The 17,908-nt window shown below is 48.9% G+C and overlaps 5 protein-coding genes across 5 annotated transcripts; 2 read left to right on the top strand and 3 right to left on the bottom strand.

Annotated features, from left to right (window-relative positions):
- Positions 1-628: 628 nt before the first annotated feature.
- FSUBG_9370 (ATP-binding protein cassette subfamily B (MDR TAP) member 1) lies at positions 629-5,201 on the bottom strand (the record flags this gene model as incomplete). Its single annotated transcript, XM_036687876.1, has 5 exons — positions 629-2,292; positions 2,347-2,913; positions 3,135-3,753; positions 3,877-4,034; positions 4,160-5,201. 5 exons carry the CDS (start codon positions 5,199-5,201, stop codon positions 629-631), a joined length of 4,050 nt encoding a protein of 1,349 aa, XP_036535168.1.
- A 3,624-nt stretch (positions 5,202-8,825) lies between these two features.
- FSUBG_9369 (transmembrane 66) lies at positions 8,826-9,725 on the top strand (the record flags this gene model as incomplete). The annotated part of the gene is made up of 1 exon (XM_036687874.1): positions 8,826-9,725. One exon carries the CDS (start codon positions 8,826-8,828, stop codon positions 9,723-9,725), a length of 900 nt encoding a protein of 299 aa, XP_036535167.1.
- A 400-nt stretch (positions 9,726-10,125) lies between these two features.
- FSUBG_9368 (e3 ubiquitin ligase BRE1) lies at positions 10,126-12,708 on the bottom strand (the record flags this gene model as incomplete). The annotated part of the gene is made up of 5 exons (XM_036687873.1): positions 10,126-10,299; positions 10,356-11,959; positions 12,016-12,073; positions 12,133-12,276; positions 12,580-12,708. The coding sequence occupies 5 exons, from the start codon at positions 12,706-12,708 to the stop codon at positions 10,126-10,128; spliced, it is 2,109 nt and encodes a 702-aa protein (XP_036535166.1).
- A 547-nt stretch (positions 12,709-13,255) lies between these two features.
- Positions 13,256-14,989, top strand: FSUBG_9367 (transcription factor TFIIIB component B; the record flags this gene model as incomplete). Its single annotated transcript, XM_036687872.1, has 1 exon — positions 13,256-14,989. One exon carries the CDS (start codon positions 13,256-13,258, stop codon positions 14,987-14,989), a length of 1,734 nt encoding a protein of 577 aa, XP_036535165.1.
- Positions 14,990-16,302: 1,313 nt separating this feature from the next.
- On the bottom strand, positions 16,303-17,841 carry FSUBG_9366 (UV excision repair Rad23; the record flags this gene model as incomplete). The annotated part of the gene is made up of 7 exons (XM_036687871.1): positions 16,303-16,434; positions 16,488-16,976; positions 17,036-17,361; positions 17,419-17,484; positions 17,537-17,609; positions 17,680-17,727; positions 17,824-17,841. 7 exons carry the CDS (start codon positions 17,839-17,841, stop codon positions 16,303-16,305), a joined length of 1,152 nt encoding a protein of 383 aa, XP_036535164.1.
- Between the last annotated feature and the right edge of the window lie 67 nt (positions 17,842-17,908).

The following is a 17,908-nucleotide window of genomic DNA, read 5'->3' as shown; positions in this document are numbered from 1 at the left end:
TCTAAAACAATCGGGTCATCACCACGTTCACCGCTACCGCCGTCGGACCGTTCGTTCGGCCATAAACGCAAAGGGGTGACTGATTCGTTGTAGCCGTGTCTACAGCTAATAAGGTTAGAGAACATAGGCAAAGAATGCGGTTATCCGCAGTTTGCAACCGTCAGCCATTATCGTCTTTCCAGAACTCCCAGTATGGTTCGTCCAACCGCCAAGAGTTGATATTTGCAGCTGTCATGTTCGAGACTCTTTTTCATTCCCTACTATTCCTGTCTTGGATGTGCTGTTGCACGCGATAGCCATGTGGCGGCACTCCGATTGCCCCTTGAGGGCAGGCAATAAGACTTAGGATATCGATCCTAAATTATATGAAATACTTAGGTAAATACTGAAGTCTTAGGGGCTCTTTGATCAGTTTAGGGTTGAAGTTTTCTTGCTTCCTCACCCACGTCTGTAGTATGGCATTTCAATTTTGAAGAGAGTAGGTTGATCAGATGGTACCTATACATCAGAAATATTACAAACGATAATGAGAAAATGCTCTCCTTCCTTAAGATGGGGATGTCCCTGCTAATAGCATATCGCCCGAACGCCGATACAATGCACCAAAGCCTCACAATTCCACCTCAGTCTAACTCTGCTTCTCGAGGCTCTGCAAGTTGACCAACTCAGCGTAACGTCCATTCTTCTTCATCAGCTCTGTATGTGTCCCTTCCTCGACAATACGGCCTTGGTCAAAAACGTAGATGACATCAGCCTTCTGGATGGTGCTCAGACGATGCGCAACGGCGATGGTGGTTCGGCCCTTAGCCGCCTTGTCCAACGCTACCTGTACCACATGTTCTGACTCGGAGTCCAATGCTGATGTTGCTTCGTCAAGGAGCAGGATCTTGGGATCTCGGATCAAAGCTCGTGCAATAGCGATTCGCTGCTTCTGTCCACCAGACAACAACGCACCCTTACTGCCAACGATAGTATTGAAGCCGTCAGGAAGCGAGACGATAAATTCATAGATATTGGCTTCACGAGTCGCATGTTCAATGTCTTTATCTGAGACATCCTCACGAGAAGTACCCAAAAGGATGTTGTCCCTGATGGTTCCTTGGTAAAGTGTAGGCTCCTGGCTCACAAGAGCTATATGTGATCGATAATCATTCACGTTCAACGTACTGATTTCACGACCATCAATGAATACGCCGCCTGAAAGAGGATCGTAGAATCGTTCTAAAAGTGCGATGGTAGTGGACTTTCCGCAACCTGACGCTCCCACAAGGGCAATATATTGTCCTGGACGAACAGTCAGGTTGAGACCTCGAAGGACAGGCTGCTCGGGTCTCGTTGGGTACCGGAAATGAACGTCCCTGAACTCTAGGGTACCCTCAACACAAGGCAAACGCTCCCCTTTATCCGACCATGTATCAACCACGGGTTGTCTGTCAAACAACTTCTTCAGCTCGCCAGCAGCATGATGGGCTTTTCCCATATCTGGCGCGAACGAAAATACGGTGCCCGCACTCTGGGCAGAGAACACCACACTCATAAAGCAGAGGAAGAATTGAAACATGCTGATTTCGTATCGTCCTATTAGCCTACCTCCAAAATAGAAGCCGACAGCGAAGCATGCGAACAGAAGGCTCTGAGAGGCGGCGTAGAGCGTGGAGGATTTCAGGACGGAGATTAGACTCTTCCGCTGTTGTATAGCCAGAGAGTCTCTGTACTGCTTCAAGACATCCTCTTCGCGTGTCAAACTAGCGACGGTGCGGATGGCGGAGATTGCCTCGGAGGCAAAACCGGCAGAGCTGTCGTAGGCAACCTTCGAGCGGCGCTGGAATTGAGCGAGGATCCAGAAGCGGAAAAAGCCACACCCCAAGAGGATGGGGATCAGTGAAATACACACGAGTGAAAGCTTCCACTGAATTGCTAGGGATAGAGCAATGGCAGCGACGAGTGTCGTGCCAACCATCAACAGCGTGCCCAGAGTCACGCCGCTCAGTCCAGCGACGTGAGTTGTTTCGGTAGAGAGAAATGAAGTGAGTGCTCCTGCGGTGTTCTCGTCGCGGTCAAAGAAGGCAACGTCTTGACGGAGCATGGCTCGGAAAGCTCGGTCTCTTACTCTGTGGACTAGCCGCTCAGAACATTTCGCAAACAAAACACCTTGAATGACGAATGCGAACAACTGAACAAAGGCGAGCATGAGATACATGGCGCTCCAGAAATCAGAATCTTTCTTGATCTGGTGCTTGGTTTGATCCGTCACGGGGGCTGATAGAGTTGTGATTTGCTTGGCAAAGAAAACTGGAACGAGGTCAGTCACGATGGATTACTTGAAAGGGATATCTTGCAGCTTACCAGCTTGCGTAGGATTTCCTCCGCCGCATACAGCAGAGAACAGTAGTCCCACAAGCATGAATCCCAATTCATTCTTGTTGAAAGACGCGATGAGTTTGACAAGTGTCCACAAGCTATACTTTTGTTCGGCCTCAGCTTTGCGACCTTGAAGAGCCAGACTCGATGCGGATTTTGTGGTGCTCGTGCGGTCTAGCCTGGCTGCGATGTCGTCGTTAGGGTCAGCGATATTTGCAGCCTGTTTCTCGCTCGTCATCTTCCGCATGAGTGATAACTCCTCTTCGTCAATGGCAGCTTGCTCCTCAGGGGTCATTGTCTCAGCAGCGGCAATCTTCTGTGCCGAAACGAGCTTCGAGTATGGACCCTTGTTCTCTAGAAGTTCGTTATGGGTCCCTTGTTCCACAATACGACCATGGGCCATCACAACGATGTTGTGAGCATCTCTAATAGTTGAGAGACGATGAGCAATGGTAATAGTCGTTCGACCTTCAGAGGCGTTCTCAAGGGCGGCCTGCACAACACCTTCTGACTTGGTATCAAGAGCGCTCGTTGCTTCGTCAAGGAGGAGAACTAGAATGATGTTAGTATAGAGAGTACCGACTTCGACGGGGAGAGGGCGGTGATTCTGGGACATAACCAGGCTTGAAGTTCATCTTAAGATACCATAGACTTCCCTAAGTATCAAGCTTAGGTTTCCTCAACTTAGGCAAGACTAGAGTATCTTAAGATAAACCCAAGAGTCTCTTGGACATTGGGTCAAAAATCTCATGTGTTTATAGTCATGGACTTACTCTTAGGATCAGAAACAATTGCGCGAGCGATAGCAATACGCTGCTTCTGGCCACCTGAGAGGAGAAATCCTCGTTCTCCCACGTTGGTCTCGTATTTTTCGGGAAGAGAAGAAACAAAGTCATGCGCGTTAGCCTTCTTGGCAGCTTCGATAACCAACTCACGCTGCTTTTCCTCGCTCGCATTTTCATACTTGGTGCCGATCAAACCGTGACAAATGTTGTTGAAGATGGTAGTGCCAAAGAGTGTAGGTTCTTGGCTGACAAGAGCCATTTGCTGCCGTAGCCACTGGAGATTAAGCTTAGAGATATCGTGTCCATCCAGGTAAACTGTGCCCTGCACAGGATCGTAGAATCGTTCAACCAAGCCCACAATCGTGGATTTGCCTGAGCCTGAGGCCCCAACAAGAGCCGTCACCTTACCAGCCGGAATTTCGAGACTCACATCATCCATAACCGTGACTTCCGGGCGAGACGGGTAAATGTGTTTAATTTTTGAGAGCCGGATGGAACCTTGAATATTCTCTAGCTTCTCGCCCTCATTGCTAGAGGAATCGAGGGGAGAAACACGATCGATTGTATTGAAGATCTTGGCAGCAGCAGCAACTGCATTCGTAAAAGCCTGTGAATAAGATTAGCTTTCGAATAGTGTATAGGTGGTATATGTCTAAAGGCGCAACCTGACGACAGCAAAGGCCGCAAACGAGAGCTAGGTCCCGGCTGGGAGAAACTGGAATTAACATACCTGAATATTAGGAGCTACGTTACCTAAGTTAAAGGCTCCTATCATCACCGCCATAAGGATAGTAAGGATGTTGGAAAGTGAAGTTTCACCATCTACAAGCATCTTGCTGCCTTGCCAAAAGGCCAGGCCATAGTTGAGGTACAAGACAAACATCATACCTGATTTCGTTAGAGATTTGTACTGCTTGGGAGGAAATACACAGGAAAGGTAAATAAACAGATTGGGAAGCCGCGGTATGGTGGGAGCCATTTGCATGTATCCTGATACCTAGGGAAACACATACCTGCAATCATACAAGCGACAGCGCTTTTGACACGGAACCCAAAGTATTCCGCATTCTTGAGATGAGCATCATATTGCCTGGCAAGGCGTTCCTGCGTCCCGAATGCGACAGCATTTCGAATAGAACTGATGACCTCGTCTGCAAGACTTCCTCCGCGAGCATAGGCTTCAAGACTTTGTCGATTATATCTTAATATAAAGGACGAACCACCGCCCATATTAAGCAGGAGAGCAACAACGGTAGAAAAAAGGATCAGAGTCAGTTTCCAATACTTGATGAAACCGATGACGAAGGCCGAGACGAACGTAGCCACAGCTGCAAGAGTGAGAGACACCTTCTCCGAAATGCCATCTTGGATGAGATTCGTGTCGGACGTAATTCTTGTGACCACTTCGCCTGCGCCGATTTGATCGAAGAAACCGATATTTTGTCTCAAACAGCTTTCAAGGTAATGCTCACGAATCTTTGCTGACAGATGCTCTCCGGTATAGATAAACCCAACAGTCGATATGTATACGACAATGAATTCGCCAATGCCTAAATAGACAAAGTACAAAACGAATGACACCAGTTTGTCATTGAAGGCACTGCTTGTTAAAGTACGGTTCACGAAGAAATCTTGGAACACCCCCTGAAGTTGGCCAAACACCACAGTCATAAGAGGAAGCGCCGCGCCGCCAGCAATCGCGCATAGGGCTGAGATCAGAATAATTAATATGTCGTTGCGGGAGGCATATCTGTATAGGACAGCCACGCCCTGCTTGACTTCGGGGCTAACGACTTGGCGCCGCAACACCTCGGCTTCGTCAGGTGGCAAGTGTCGATAGTGATCCTCGATATTCTCTGCTTTGGGAGGCACAATGACTGCTGAATCGGCCTTTGTCAAATCCAACTTTTCGTTGTTGGGGTCGCTCGAAGATTTCATGTGTGGGCGAACTGCATCTTTGTCGGTTGAACCACTCCCGCTGTGGCTTGACGACGATGGTCGCGAGGGATTGCTGCTACTTGTTGCAGCGGCTGCTTTTTCCGAAATCTCGGCCATGGTGATGATGTGGTTATTGAAGAACCAGACCGTAACAGTGGTTAAGAAGAGTAGGTGTACAGCTAGTTATTGGCGGGGTGAAGAAACACCCTTGGACGGAAAGGAAACACCAGTTGGGTGTTGAGTTGATATGGTTGTCGTCGAGACTAGCGAATCATGCGTATTGAGCGTTCATCTATTTTCGCATGGAGAGTTGAATTCGAATGCGCTGCAACACGGGCAACGATGGGGCCCCAGGTGAGCAGTTTCCTGTCAGTAGGTACGGACTGCGTTGGTGATAAACAGTGTGCGAAGGGTCTGTTTTATTTCTCGATCGAGAACACAAGGAAATGCGACTCGAGACGAATGGACAAATTATTTAAATAACTGAGCTTGGGCAACACATCCACACACCCCTCGCTGCATCTGTTGGACTGGCTTAGCGTACCTTGCTGTCGGACGCTGGTCCAGAGGTCGATGATTACGCTTCGTTTCCCTTTTCAGTTTAACCAATGTCTGATCCGCTAATCATTCATTGGCGACTCCAATATGGGGTTCTTGCAGATTGGGGCCTGGGGGTGAAGAATGTTCCATTGTCACTTGTCACTCATGCTCAGGCGTATTCAAGACCCCGTAAGCCGGTCCAATACAAGGATCTTTGATCTGTGTGTGATCTCTGCCAGAGAAACCCGTTGCGATGGAGACTGTACAATCCTCCCGGTCAAAAAGCTGCATATTACCGATTGTTTGAGTCATCTCACCGCGTATATTGTCTCTGGCTTTCTGTCTCTGACCATCTTGAATCATTGGATCTGCCCTCGGACTCCCGCAGTAGTCCGACAACCCGTGGTGGGTAATCCTACGGAGCGAAAATGCATACAACGCTTACTCACAGTCTTCAACTCGGCTAGGTTGAAAAGGAAAGACAAGGAATTGGTCTTTCGCATCTGAGAGTCATCAGTATTAGAATTATAACTATAATTATACGGACTCGATATTGCTTTACGATCTGTTTTTTTGATATTTTCGAAAGAAGAAGAAAAGCATTATTCTTGACTCGTATATTGTTCTATAATAACTACCTAAGGTACCTACCTTGGTAAACATACTTCGTCGTCTATCTAAGCAAGGAACTGTAACTCTTGGCCCCACATTCATCTCCTGTCTTTCCCCGGCAGCCAACCCATTCGTTGCAGAGAGCGGCGGTTAGGCGGCCGTCGAAACGGTTGCTGCTTTCGGACAGCGCCGGGCTCGCTTTAATCTGCCACTATCGGTTCACTTTTATTACCTACTGCAGGCTGGAGCTTTTATTGAAAGACAGTCGAAACCCGGAGCCGGGTAAATAATAAGCACGGGACTTCGGCACGCCTCGTAGGCACGATTAGGGCCTAGGCAAATGTTATTATGTTATCCAACAAGAGTTCATAACCACTGGCACTCCACAAGCCTCGAGCTTCAGGTATGCCATACAAAGTCAGTGAGCACAGGCAACAGGTTCCAGAGTGATCTTGAATGTCCCAGCGCCGTATCACAGGGGGCAAGCATTGCAATGCACAAGCCGTTGTGCATCAGATTCATGTCACCTCGATGAGGTATTGAGGTTCGAGTATGGTAGCACTTTGGTACACAGATGTATCTGTATGCGGCACAATAATGACAAGAGCAATAACAATCTCGTTCAATGGTGAATGTGGTCTTCAGAAGAGTCGGGTAAACTTACAATCCTGTAGGCTGCTGAATACTGATGGTGATCATCGGAAGTCGGTGACTACTTGGCGCCGGTTCCCGATTGTCAGCGTAGAATGAGAGCTACGAGGTGATCGGGAGCTCCCGAGTCCGAATCCCGGCCATTAAACTTATTTTCGTATCCGTTACGGATGTTGGTTGCTAATAAATCCGATAAATTCTAGATTGCGTGGCTTACTATGATGACGGGGCATAACCAAACAGCCTCGCAATTCTCGCATTCGCGAAGATGGGTGGCTGCAACTCGGTATTGCTCATCAACTGCAGAATAACTTCCTGTCGAAATAACATATACTGTGGAACGTGGCAAGCTGCTCAGGCAGTGCACTTCACATTTCAAGCTCTATTTTTTTGAAGTAAATTCCCAAGTCACAAATCACTATCGGTCTGTTTGTAAGGTCACTCTCAATGATGATCATCTAGGAGGCTGAGTTTGTTGGGAATTCTTTTTGCATGAGGGTATTTAATACCTCCACGTCCGAACGATCTTGTATCCTAGGCCATGTGCTATCAGCATCCTTGCTCCGGGGGGGACTTGTGCCAGCACGATACATCCTGCTGCCGCTTTTGTCAGTCGAGCTTTTTCCAAACTTGACTTTAATCAATAGGTGTTTCGAATTGACTTGAACACAATGACGGGTGCATTCAAGTTGTTCCTATGGCCGTTCTATCGAGTATTTTCAAGGGGTACTCGCGTGAGACAAGACATGACAGTGCTTCCTTGTATTGGGCCGCTAAAACGGTCAGGTTGATGACAACTCTAGAGGAAACAAGAAAACCAAAGGCTTCAACCCTGAATGATGTGAAATTAAGGTAAACTAGCATAAACTTAGGGGAGCCTTGGTAGGTTCAATTTGGACATCATCTGTATCCTACCTATCGTAAGATCTGAGGTTTTCTGACTTCCCCAGGCATCTAGAATAATGTTTCTTGTAATAAGTTCAGGTGAGGTTCCACAGTTTTGCATAAAGGATTGTTTCATGGTTATGGGGCGATAAACGAGGATGCTCCCTGCTCAGATCGCATTTACCCTGGAGCTGACGACATGTGAAATAATCTCTTGTAGGACGCTATATACCTGGAGTACATGTAGGTTCAGCGAAGCTATTGCAGTAACAGATTTGATGAGTATCAAGTTCCGAAATTCTGGAAGTAAGATACAGAACTGAGGTTATAATGCCGTAAACCTTGAATAGAACCCCAATGTCTGTTGAAGCTTGAAACTTGCATCATATGGACCATGGCCTCAAAGGTGGAACAGCAGCACAACATAAATACCTCTTTAATTGAGTAGGATTTTTTTAGGCCCTGGTTTGCGACGCTATAATTGTATTGCTATAGACGTTTTTGCCAGGCATGCCGCCGCTCGATATCGGATGTATGTCGCGAAGCCTCAGTCCGACAACCAGATGAAGCAGATGTGATTTACTATCGTATGGTTTGTATGCCTTATTTCTACACAGAACGCAATACAAAACCCATTACTTAGTGTTAGCGAGATGACCGAGTACACTGGACTTGTGAAATCGAAACTGTATTGGTCTGGCGGGCGGCCAGTGCTCTCTATGGCTGTCAATAATGAGTTTGGCCAGCTTTGCCCTCATGACTGCGATTTCCAGCCTAAGGCAACAATCGTCTATTCGTCTTTTCATTGGATGCTACCACAGACTCTGAACAAATCACCAGAGCTTACTACAGATCGCCACATCAGCTCATTCAAGCCCATCTTTAGACTTCTTATCGCCACGGCACGTATCCAACTTAACACATCTTCTTCTGTCCAAGATAAAACCTAAACTCCCATAGCTTCCAAAACCTCACCTTCTCATCCATATCAGAATCTCACGATAAGCATACGGGCACATATTCGACTCTTAGCGCCACGGCCCCCAAAACATCATGATACCTGGCCCTCTTGCCTGGCTACTTGCACTGCCGGCTTTTGCGCTAGCCGCCCGCCCCAAGGATGCCATCAAGCTTTCTGATGTGCGATCTCTCACCCTCCGCGGTAATGGAGCCATGACGAACCATCGCCGTGTTGGCGCCATCCCCCAACTACGCTGTGTCTCCAAGAAGGCGCTCTGTGAACTTTACGACGTTGATGTGATGCGCTGCACCAACGAAGGCTCCGGCTGGGGTGATGAGGATATTCAATGGAGCTGTACTGCCTCACTTCCAGAAGAGCTCAAGCTTGTCACTACGGATGTAATCTGTGAGGGTTATAACTCTCCCGACGACCCCTATGTTCTAAAGGGTAGTTGCGGTGTCGAATACAGAGTTGCCTTGACGAGGAAGGGCGAACGCCGTTATCCAAATATCGCCAACGGAGGATGGTTTAATGACGGCAGAGGTGGTACTGACTGGGGGGCACTACTCTTTACGATTCTCTTCGTCGGTATTCTCGCCTTCATCCTTTATTCAGCGTGTTACAGAGCACAAGAGGCTGGCGGCAACTCCAACCGACCACGACGCCGTGGCGACGGGTGGTCCCCCGGAGGATGGGGCCCCGGATGGGGTCCTGATGGCGATGACCCTCCACCTCCTTATCCTGGTTCTAAGCCTTCTTCGCAATCCGATACTTGGAGACCCGGGTTCTGGAGTGGTGCCGCAGGAGGAGCCGCAGCAGGATATTGGGCTGGTAGTCGTAATCAGCAAAACCATCATAATCATCACAACGATGGGTATGGCAGCATCGGACGTGGAGGTTCTGGATGGGGTGGTCGTTCTGGATCGTCATCTGGATCCAACAATTCAAATCGTCATGAGAGTACTGGTTTCGGTTCTACCAGTCGTCGATAGATAAAGAGTTACAATGACGCTTTCCATTTATCCTGCTATTTCATACACTGACTCAGAACCTCCCCAACCCCTCCTCCTTTCTTTACAAAGAGTATATACATGCATGCAGCGGCTCGTGAAGTGTTCCGCTGAGTTGTTTAGAAATACACGGATGACTTTCCAAGAGTAGCCATCTAGCCCAGAGAAGGAAACCGTCAAGATGCGCTGTCCAGATCATAGTGGCCCAACATAGTCCGGTGAATGTGGACATACAGCCACCCCCAAATGGCTGAAGGTATAGGATGGTTGCTCGATGCTTGACGCAAGCAATTAAAGAAGTAGAAAAAGAGGTATTGCATGTATAAGAAACAGAAGTGAGATGCAAGATAGGTTGTTTCCATGCCGCTCTCTGTGCGTTCGTTCAATGATGGACGGGCATAACGTCCATCTTATCAAATGCTCGGGAACATGTAGGACATTTCCGCATGCGATTGCTGATGCGGTCATCCACACATTGGTTGCAGAATAAATGGCCACACGTCTTCAACGCCGTATTCTTGAAATTGATACGACAAATAGTGCATAGAGCGAACGTCTGAAAGCGCGTTAGAATCGTTCAAAACAACAGGATTCTCTTATTAGATCACTTACCCGTAGCATTTCTTCTTCTTCAGACGCATTGCTCAATGCCTTATTCTTCCAGTTGTCGCGATCTTTCTGTGCATGCTCGAGGCGAACCTTCATCTTCTCCACCTCTGTCTCTTGCATAGTGTTGCGCTCACGAACCACAGCAGAAGCCGCATCTTTAGACTTGACCAGGTTTGTCAGATCAGCAACTTGCTTGTTTAAAGACTCAGTACGGCGGAGAGCATCGAGGCTTGCTGTTTCCATCTTCTTGTTCTCCGTCATTAGGGCTGCATTTGCTTGTTTGAAATCGGTCAACTGTTTATCCAAATTACCCAGTAGGGTTCGGTTCTGCGATTCGAGGTCCTTTAGCTGGGCGATGATTTCCGAGCTCTTGCTGTTCTGGTGCCGCAATGATCGAATCTCGTTGTTGCGAGTGTCTGCGTCCTTTCGCGCGGCAAAGTATTTCTGGTCAGCTTTACTCTTCTCTGCAATCAGTATTGCCATGCGTTCCTCTGCAGCACTGGTATCCATCGCTTTCTTTTGAGCAATTTGAATTATTTTCTTGTATGCCTTTTCCATAGCCGGGAATTCAGTATTGATAGAGTTGAAATCTCGCTCCAATTTTGTGTATTGGAGACGAAGCTCATCAATTGTCAATGCCTCAATATCCGGGCGAATAGCTTGCTGGTCCTGGTTCGGTTGAAGGCGTGAAAGTTTTGCTTCCAAAGCCGTAATTCTATCCTCTTTAGCAGATGCCAGAGCCTTGACTTGATCGATTGATGCCCGGTCCTGTTCTAATCTTGCCTTATGTTGCGTAGTTTCAGCCAGCAATTCATCGCGCGCCGATCGCACTCGGGCAAGATCTTGATCTCTGGAAATGATCTCCGCTTCAAGTTCTTGTGTCACCTGATTCGCGTCTGCTTCAAGCTGAGTTCTAAACATCGATCGCTCTGCTTGTAGTTTTTCGGCTTCTTCTCGCAGCTGTTTGTTTGTAGCTTCAAGGGTGTTGATACGTTTGATGAGATCCTCGTTCTGGTTTTTGAATTGTTTGAAAACGTCGGTCCGAATGAAGTCTTCATCGGTTAAGCTCTCCCTCTTCGCTTTAAGAGTCGAGTTCTCGTCCTGAAGGGTCTTAATTTCAGCCAGGATGACATCGAGTTGTTCCTTTTGCTTGGTAGCAGCTGCAGTTGCCTCTTCGTACTTGAGCAAGAGTTCACCCGCATTGCCGTTTGTTTCGCCGGCCTCAGCACCCCCATCGCCAGACGCAGAAGGGCGGGTGGCATTAGCAAATGCTTGTTGCTCGAGCTTCTGCACCTGATAGCTTTTGGCACGGTCTAGTTTCTTCTCCGCTTTGAAGTACCGCAAAGTCGCAGCATTCAGTTGTTCAGAGAGCTGGTCTTTTTCACTCTTCAAACGGTCCAATTTGAACAAGTATTCCTTTTGAGTTGCCAGCAGAGTTGCAACCTTATTCTCCAGCGCAGCAGCGTCTGGGTCAATCTTGCCTCGCGAAGAGGCCAATCGTCCGAGGAGTGCTTCAGCTCTAGATTTAATCGTCTTGCCTTTGTCGGATAAATGTTTCTGGAATTCATGAAGATCCTTGAAAGTCACGCCACTCAGATACGGAGGATCTGCGAATAGGTTTAGAAAAAGCACGGCTGACAATATAGAACAAAGGACCTCATACCGGATGGTGTTGTAGAGGTGATCTCCGAGTCTGAAAGAAGCTCCATTTCCTCAAGCACCTGTTTCTTTGTTTAGCTATACCACAGATAGTGGGGACTGTAAGAAGGGTAGGACAAACCTGTCGCCACCAAGCATCGATAAGTCTCAAGTGGTCGTCGTGATGGACAGATCTTTTGTGAAGTTCCTCGAGGCGCGACTCGTACGTAGAAGCCTTTCGGCTATATTCTTGCATCTGCCGGTATATGGCGCCCTTTGTGTATGACTGATGATTGGGTCAGCGACATTTCCACCTCCAAAAGTCGAGCAAGTTGCGTGATGTTTGCTTGGGTTGTGCGGAGGCGCTTCTCATTTGGGTGCATGACGAATGCACTTCCGAGCCGACTATTGCGTTGTCGCAAGAAGCAGGCGAGCATCATCACTGGCTTGGTGAGCAATGCCGTCCAGGACCAGCCCAACAGAATGGCACGAAGCCGGAAATAGAAGTCTGCATGATAGGCAGAGTGCGGGGGGAACATATGGTCGATACTCAAGCGTTGGCAATAGGAGATGTCGTCGTGTGACTTACCTCGATCCAACTCTCCTCCTTCATGTCGGAAGAGTCATCTTTAGCCTTGGAGCCATTGACGGCAACTCGCTTGCTCGGAGGGGCTATATCATCGGCACTGCTAATGGCAGGCCGTTTCCTATCCTCCATCTTTGAGACTGTGGATGGGCGAGGGGAGGCAGAGGGCGTGGTTGTGAGAGGCATCAGAAGTCGCGTGGCATAGGGTAAAAAGGCGGACGCGTTCCCAAAGAAAAGCGACGGGTCAGTCGTGCGAGCGCTTTCAAGCCAATTCCCGTGGCGAGCAAAGACGTGCGAGCGATCATCAAGTGATAGCGCGGGGAAGCGTGTTATGATGATGGAACGTTTCTTCGGGTAAGGAGTTTGAAATTTCGAAGTTGAGTGAGTCGCAGAGCAAGAAGCAAGCGCGGCGTCTCCACCTCGAAGGGGATTAGTATCAGTCTAGCTTCGTTCGGAAAGTGGAGCCCTTCTTATCGATTTGCATGGGCGGATAATTCTCGCCCACTGGATCTCCACCATCCCGCATTTTATTTTCTCTGCCTTCCATTTTTCTGGGTTGCTTGGTACGAGTACTTTTTAGTTTCTGAATCGTTCTCTTGTCGCAATTTGTTCGGAAATGTCAACACAGATAACATATCGGATATCGCATACCATACATGCATGATTAAACGCTTGCGCAATGAGCTCCATTTTCAAAAAGAAAGGAGGGCCTGCCTTCAAACCCAAGATCCCCGCCGCTCGACGCCCCGCGGCACCAGTACCCTCTCAACCTCCCAAAGCACCACCAACTGCTTCTCTTTCGCACAACTCAAGGGATTCAGAAGCTCAGGATGTGTCCCATCAATTTTTAGAAACACCATCGGCGAAGGACCCCGTGGGCCCACCGATTGAATCGCAAATTCAAGAATCTCGGGAACTTGGTCGCCAATCTTCTACCCCACCATCGACAATCCAGGAGCCTGCAAAGCCGGACGAACATGCTGCAACTGAAGGGTCTGCCCAAGAAAAGTCTCCAGAAGAAACGCAAAGTGAACATGCGAACCAAAATTCCGAGCGCAACCCCGAAACAATCAGTGTGCCTACCACGGCTGCCCAAGCGACAACCTCGAGCGACCGAGAACAAAGTCAACAGCCTTCTGCGCACTGTAGTGAGATTGACTCAAGTAGTACCGATAATGCTCCGTCTCCTGTTCTGCAAACACCAACTCCAGATGACTCGGAAGGCCCAAGTGGAACTAATCTTTCAAATACACCATCTCTCCCCGCTACTGATTTGAATGATACACCCGAAGAGACCTCAAGAGAACCGCAGAATGTACCCAAATCAACGCGTAGGCCACGAACCAGGAAGCAGGTTAACCAGGTAACTCAGGATGAGGTTGAGAAAGGTGAAGGCTCGAAACCGAAGAAGCGTCAGAGGAAAACCGATGATCAAAGCGCGGCATCCAGACAGCCCAGAAAACGCAGGACTACCCAGAGCGGTACAAGTACACCCACAAACAGAAGGGCGCGCTCGCTTACGCCAGAAGATTCGGAATCTCAACTGGTGGACTTACAGAAGCTTAAGATGGCTGATTTAACCAAGGATCTTCACATTGGAAAGAAATTCAGCAGGCATGATGAGCTACGAGAACGAGAGAGGCGGGCAAGAATGAAGACCAAACTCGGAGTTGACGGCGAACGTGACAGCTCAGCAACCCCCGAAGACGGTGGCCAAGGAGGGAAGGTTGGGAGCCCCGCTGCATCCTCGCCAGCTCCTTCGGTTTCAGCTCCGGTCGCACCTTCAGGACCTCAGTTCCGTATTGTTGATGGGCAGATCGTGATCGACCAAAGCTCATTGGCTGTCGACAGACATGCTCGAGCAGCCGCTGCAGCCGGAGATATGGAAACAGTCGAAGAAAACGACTTCACACGCCTCATCACCAGCAATTCGTTCATGAACACCTCCAAACTTAAGGGTCCCAATATCTGGACCGACGCAGAGACAGAGCTCTTCTATCGCGGGCTGCGTATGCTCGGTACAGACTTTGAGATGATTTCCAAAATGTTCCCGGGCAAGCAGCGGCGTCATGTCAAACTCAAATTTAATCGGGAGGAGCGTCACTGTCCACAACGCGTCAACGCTGCTCTCATTGGCGAAAAGACGGTAAAGATCGATCTTGAAGAGTACAAGGCTTTCACCGGTAGCGAGTTTGAGCCAGTCGCAGATATCGAGGCGGAACAACGCAAGATCCAGGAAGAATATGAGGCCGAGGAGAAACGTCGAGCGGACGAACAGGCCGAGATCATGCGCAAGAGACGCGAGGAGCTGTTCAAGGACGACGACGAAGGTGACGCGAAGAAAAAGAAGAGGAAAAAGAAGCAGGCAGTAGCCTACGGGCTAAACGGTGAACCCATTGCTCAAGAGGCTTGAGCCGGGAGAGGACACAAATCAGGCCGAAATCAGGATCAAGAGTACGTCCAAAATCGGAGACATGATTCGGGCGGCGTACCGGGGACAGGCATGATACCCATAGGGTTTTTTATTTGCTCACGAATGAAAGAAAGGGTTACACGGAATTAGCTTCGAGAGCAGTCTCTACAGAATAATGATTCTCCTAGGGCAAGGTACACAATGTGGGATCTTAAACCTGCTTAATAACATATATCATCATGATAAGTGACGCCTGGCTCTCGTCTCAACAAATTATAGCTTCGTGCCATCGAACGGGCGTAAACATGAGACCGTGGCCTGTGTCAAGTCAAGTTAGCGATCCAAACATAGGGGTAGGAGGGTCACTCAGAGTGGTGACAATTGTTTACAGACTTGGGGGGTTTAAAAACGACGGAGTAATTAGCAGGCTTCTAACGGATGATCAGTGACTGAATATAAGAAATCTCAGCAGGACTCTCCCGGCATGATGTGTAAGTGCTAGACTAGCGGGATCAGGGGTACCGTTATGTTTGATGGAATACTAGGGAGCCAGATACTCCTGGCCATGGATCGTACAAGGCCTGTGAGTCTCGTGACTGTCTTTGTACAAGGGCAGCCTAGAAAGCAAACTCAAAAGCCGGAAAAGCACGGAAACTAAAAAGAAGAAGGAGAAAGAATCTTCTCGTATGACTAAAAAGACATGAGGGTTCCTAGTGCTTGGGGGTGAGCTGTGGCATTTCGGAAACAGCATGCACTTGCGGTTTGGGTTTTGGAAAGATGTGAATGCTTAAAATAATGTCAGGTTTAGAACAAACTTAGGATACTCTTTGAGTACCGGGCCATTTATCCCCCCCTCCCTCCCGATGCAGAGGCTCGAATTATTCTGGCGTTCAGGCTATGAAGCTTGAATTTATTATCCTATGAACAGCAGTGAGATTCAGCATAATCCGTATTCTCTCTGACTTTGACATCCCATAATACTACTCTCAAGGTAGCTTCATAGGCCGTCACTATAACATGATAGGGTAAGAAAAGAGGTAGCTGAACAACCCCCAGTTACCTACCCACCTTGAATCAGGTGCTGACTTTCACAATGTAAATATAGAATAGGGACTTTCTAAGATCAAAACCACCACTTATGCCTGCTCTATTAGCTGGGACCAATGGCTGCATTCTTTTCATGATCCTCTTCTGTTGTCCTATCCCTGATCCGTCGCCGTCGCCAGATGGTTATTCCACAGAGAATGCCTGGTTGTGCCCTTTCCTTCGGTTCATCATCGTAACGCGTATTGTTCTGCACAGCTCATCTTCCCTTAGTTGTTGTTGGGGGCAGGCTCGTCATCCTCCGGTTGGTCAAAGAGGAAGTTAGCAGCGAGTTCTTCGTTCTTGTCGCAGGCAAAATAGGCCTGAATGGCCTGATCTCTATCGAATCCTAGGCGGCACAGCTAATATATGTCAGTGATTTAGCTCAGGGCCGCATCGAAATGAAAAACCTCACCCTCTCGATAGCATCTCGTTCCTCCTCAGTGACCGAAATGGCCTGAGCCCCAGGGGGTAGGGGGGTGTCGTCATCGGCATATTCACCGAGAAGTTGAAGAAATTGGTCTGGATTCGTAGCAATCAACTCGGCCAGTTGAGGATTGCCGGCTCCAAGCTGCTGAAGAATTGGCTCAAGCATCTGCGGTTGTTGCTGAACAACCTGGCGGAGTTGCTGGAATTGAGCATTGTGTCGCAGAAAGTCGAGGTTGCCCAAATCACCACCTTGCCCAGCTGCAGCGGCAGCGGCTACGGCTGCCGCCGCCTGGTTCCCTCCATTTCCTCCTCGGCCACCAGAGCCTCCACGTTGAGCAGCAAGATCGAACAAATTCACGCCACCCTCATCAGATGCACCTTGGGCGGGAGCGGCGGGTTGAGCTGGTTGTGAAGCAGGAGCCGCAGGAGCAGCCTCACGCTGCTGCTGCTCTTGTCGGATATTGTCGGGAATGCCCTAATATAAACCAAGTAAGCAATCGTCGCTCACGACAGCCTGGAAAATTCAAGACCTACATTAAGTAGATACTCGACAGCACGGTCAGGGTTGTTAAAGGCAGCGCGCATGGCCGCTTCGATCTGGCTTCTTTCAAAGCCCATGGCCTCCATGTTTGCGATCGCCTCGGTGCGCTGGGATCCCATAGCAAGGCCGGAAGGCTCCTCAGCTTGAGCACCAGTTCCAGCATCCACAGAGCGCTGAGGAGTAGGTGTCGCGGGGACAGCAGCCTGATGAGATGAAGATTGCGCAGGGGCCGCAGGGGCCGCAGGCTTGGGCGGGTGTGGCAGGAGGAGCACTGGATTCGGCCGCCTTGGGTTCGGGCTTGGGCTTAGGCTATTGCGAGCTGTCAGTATGTAAGCTCCTATCAAGGAGTCATTATTCCATACCTTGTTCACCATACAGACCACAAAGCCCTTCTCCTCAATGTTGTAGGAGCCAACAGTCTCTTCATCCTTTAGAATCTTGCCTTGGCATAACGTCAGCGACCATGTAGTGTGACAGAAGAGGTAAGTAAGTACCAGAGTAGATCAGCTTCTGCAGCTTGGGCTCCCATCCTTTCTCAGCTGAAATCTTTTCTTTGACGGCAGAAATCTATCGAATGTATCAGCTGGCTGAATGATTTGCGCATACAGCTACAAGCGCCAACGCGGGGCAGGCATACCAGCTCAGAAGGCTCGACGTCGAGTGTAAACTTTTGTTGCTTGAGATCCTGAAACACGTTTAGTCAACCTCCGAGAGAATGAAATCAAGCACAAGAAATCAAGCTCATTGATGCAGATTCAGCGGCGCATGAATCGTGACGTACCTTGAAGGTGACCTTCATGATGGGCGAAGACTCTGTCACTTTGAGGTGGGGAGGTGGGAGGCAAAGTGCGACCTGGGATTTAGAT

This window comes from Fusarium subglutinans (genome assembly GCF_013396075.1).
Source record: "Fusarium subglutinans strain NRRL 66333 chromosome Unknown NRRL66333_c0000143, whole genome shotgun sequence".
NCBI lineage: Eukaryota > Fungi > Ascomycota > Sordariomycetes > Hypocreales > Nectriaceae > Fusarium > Fusarium subglutinans.
The sequence above is the reverse complement of the archived record's forward strand: the minus strand, read 5'-3'. Positions and strand labels throughout refer to the sequence as shown.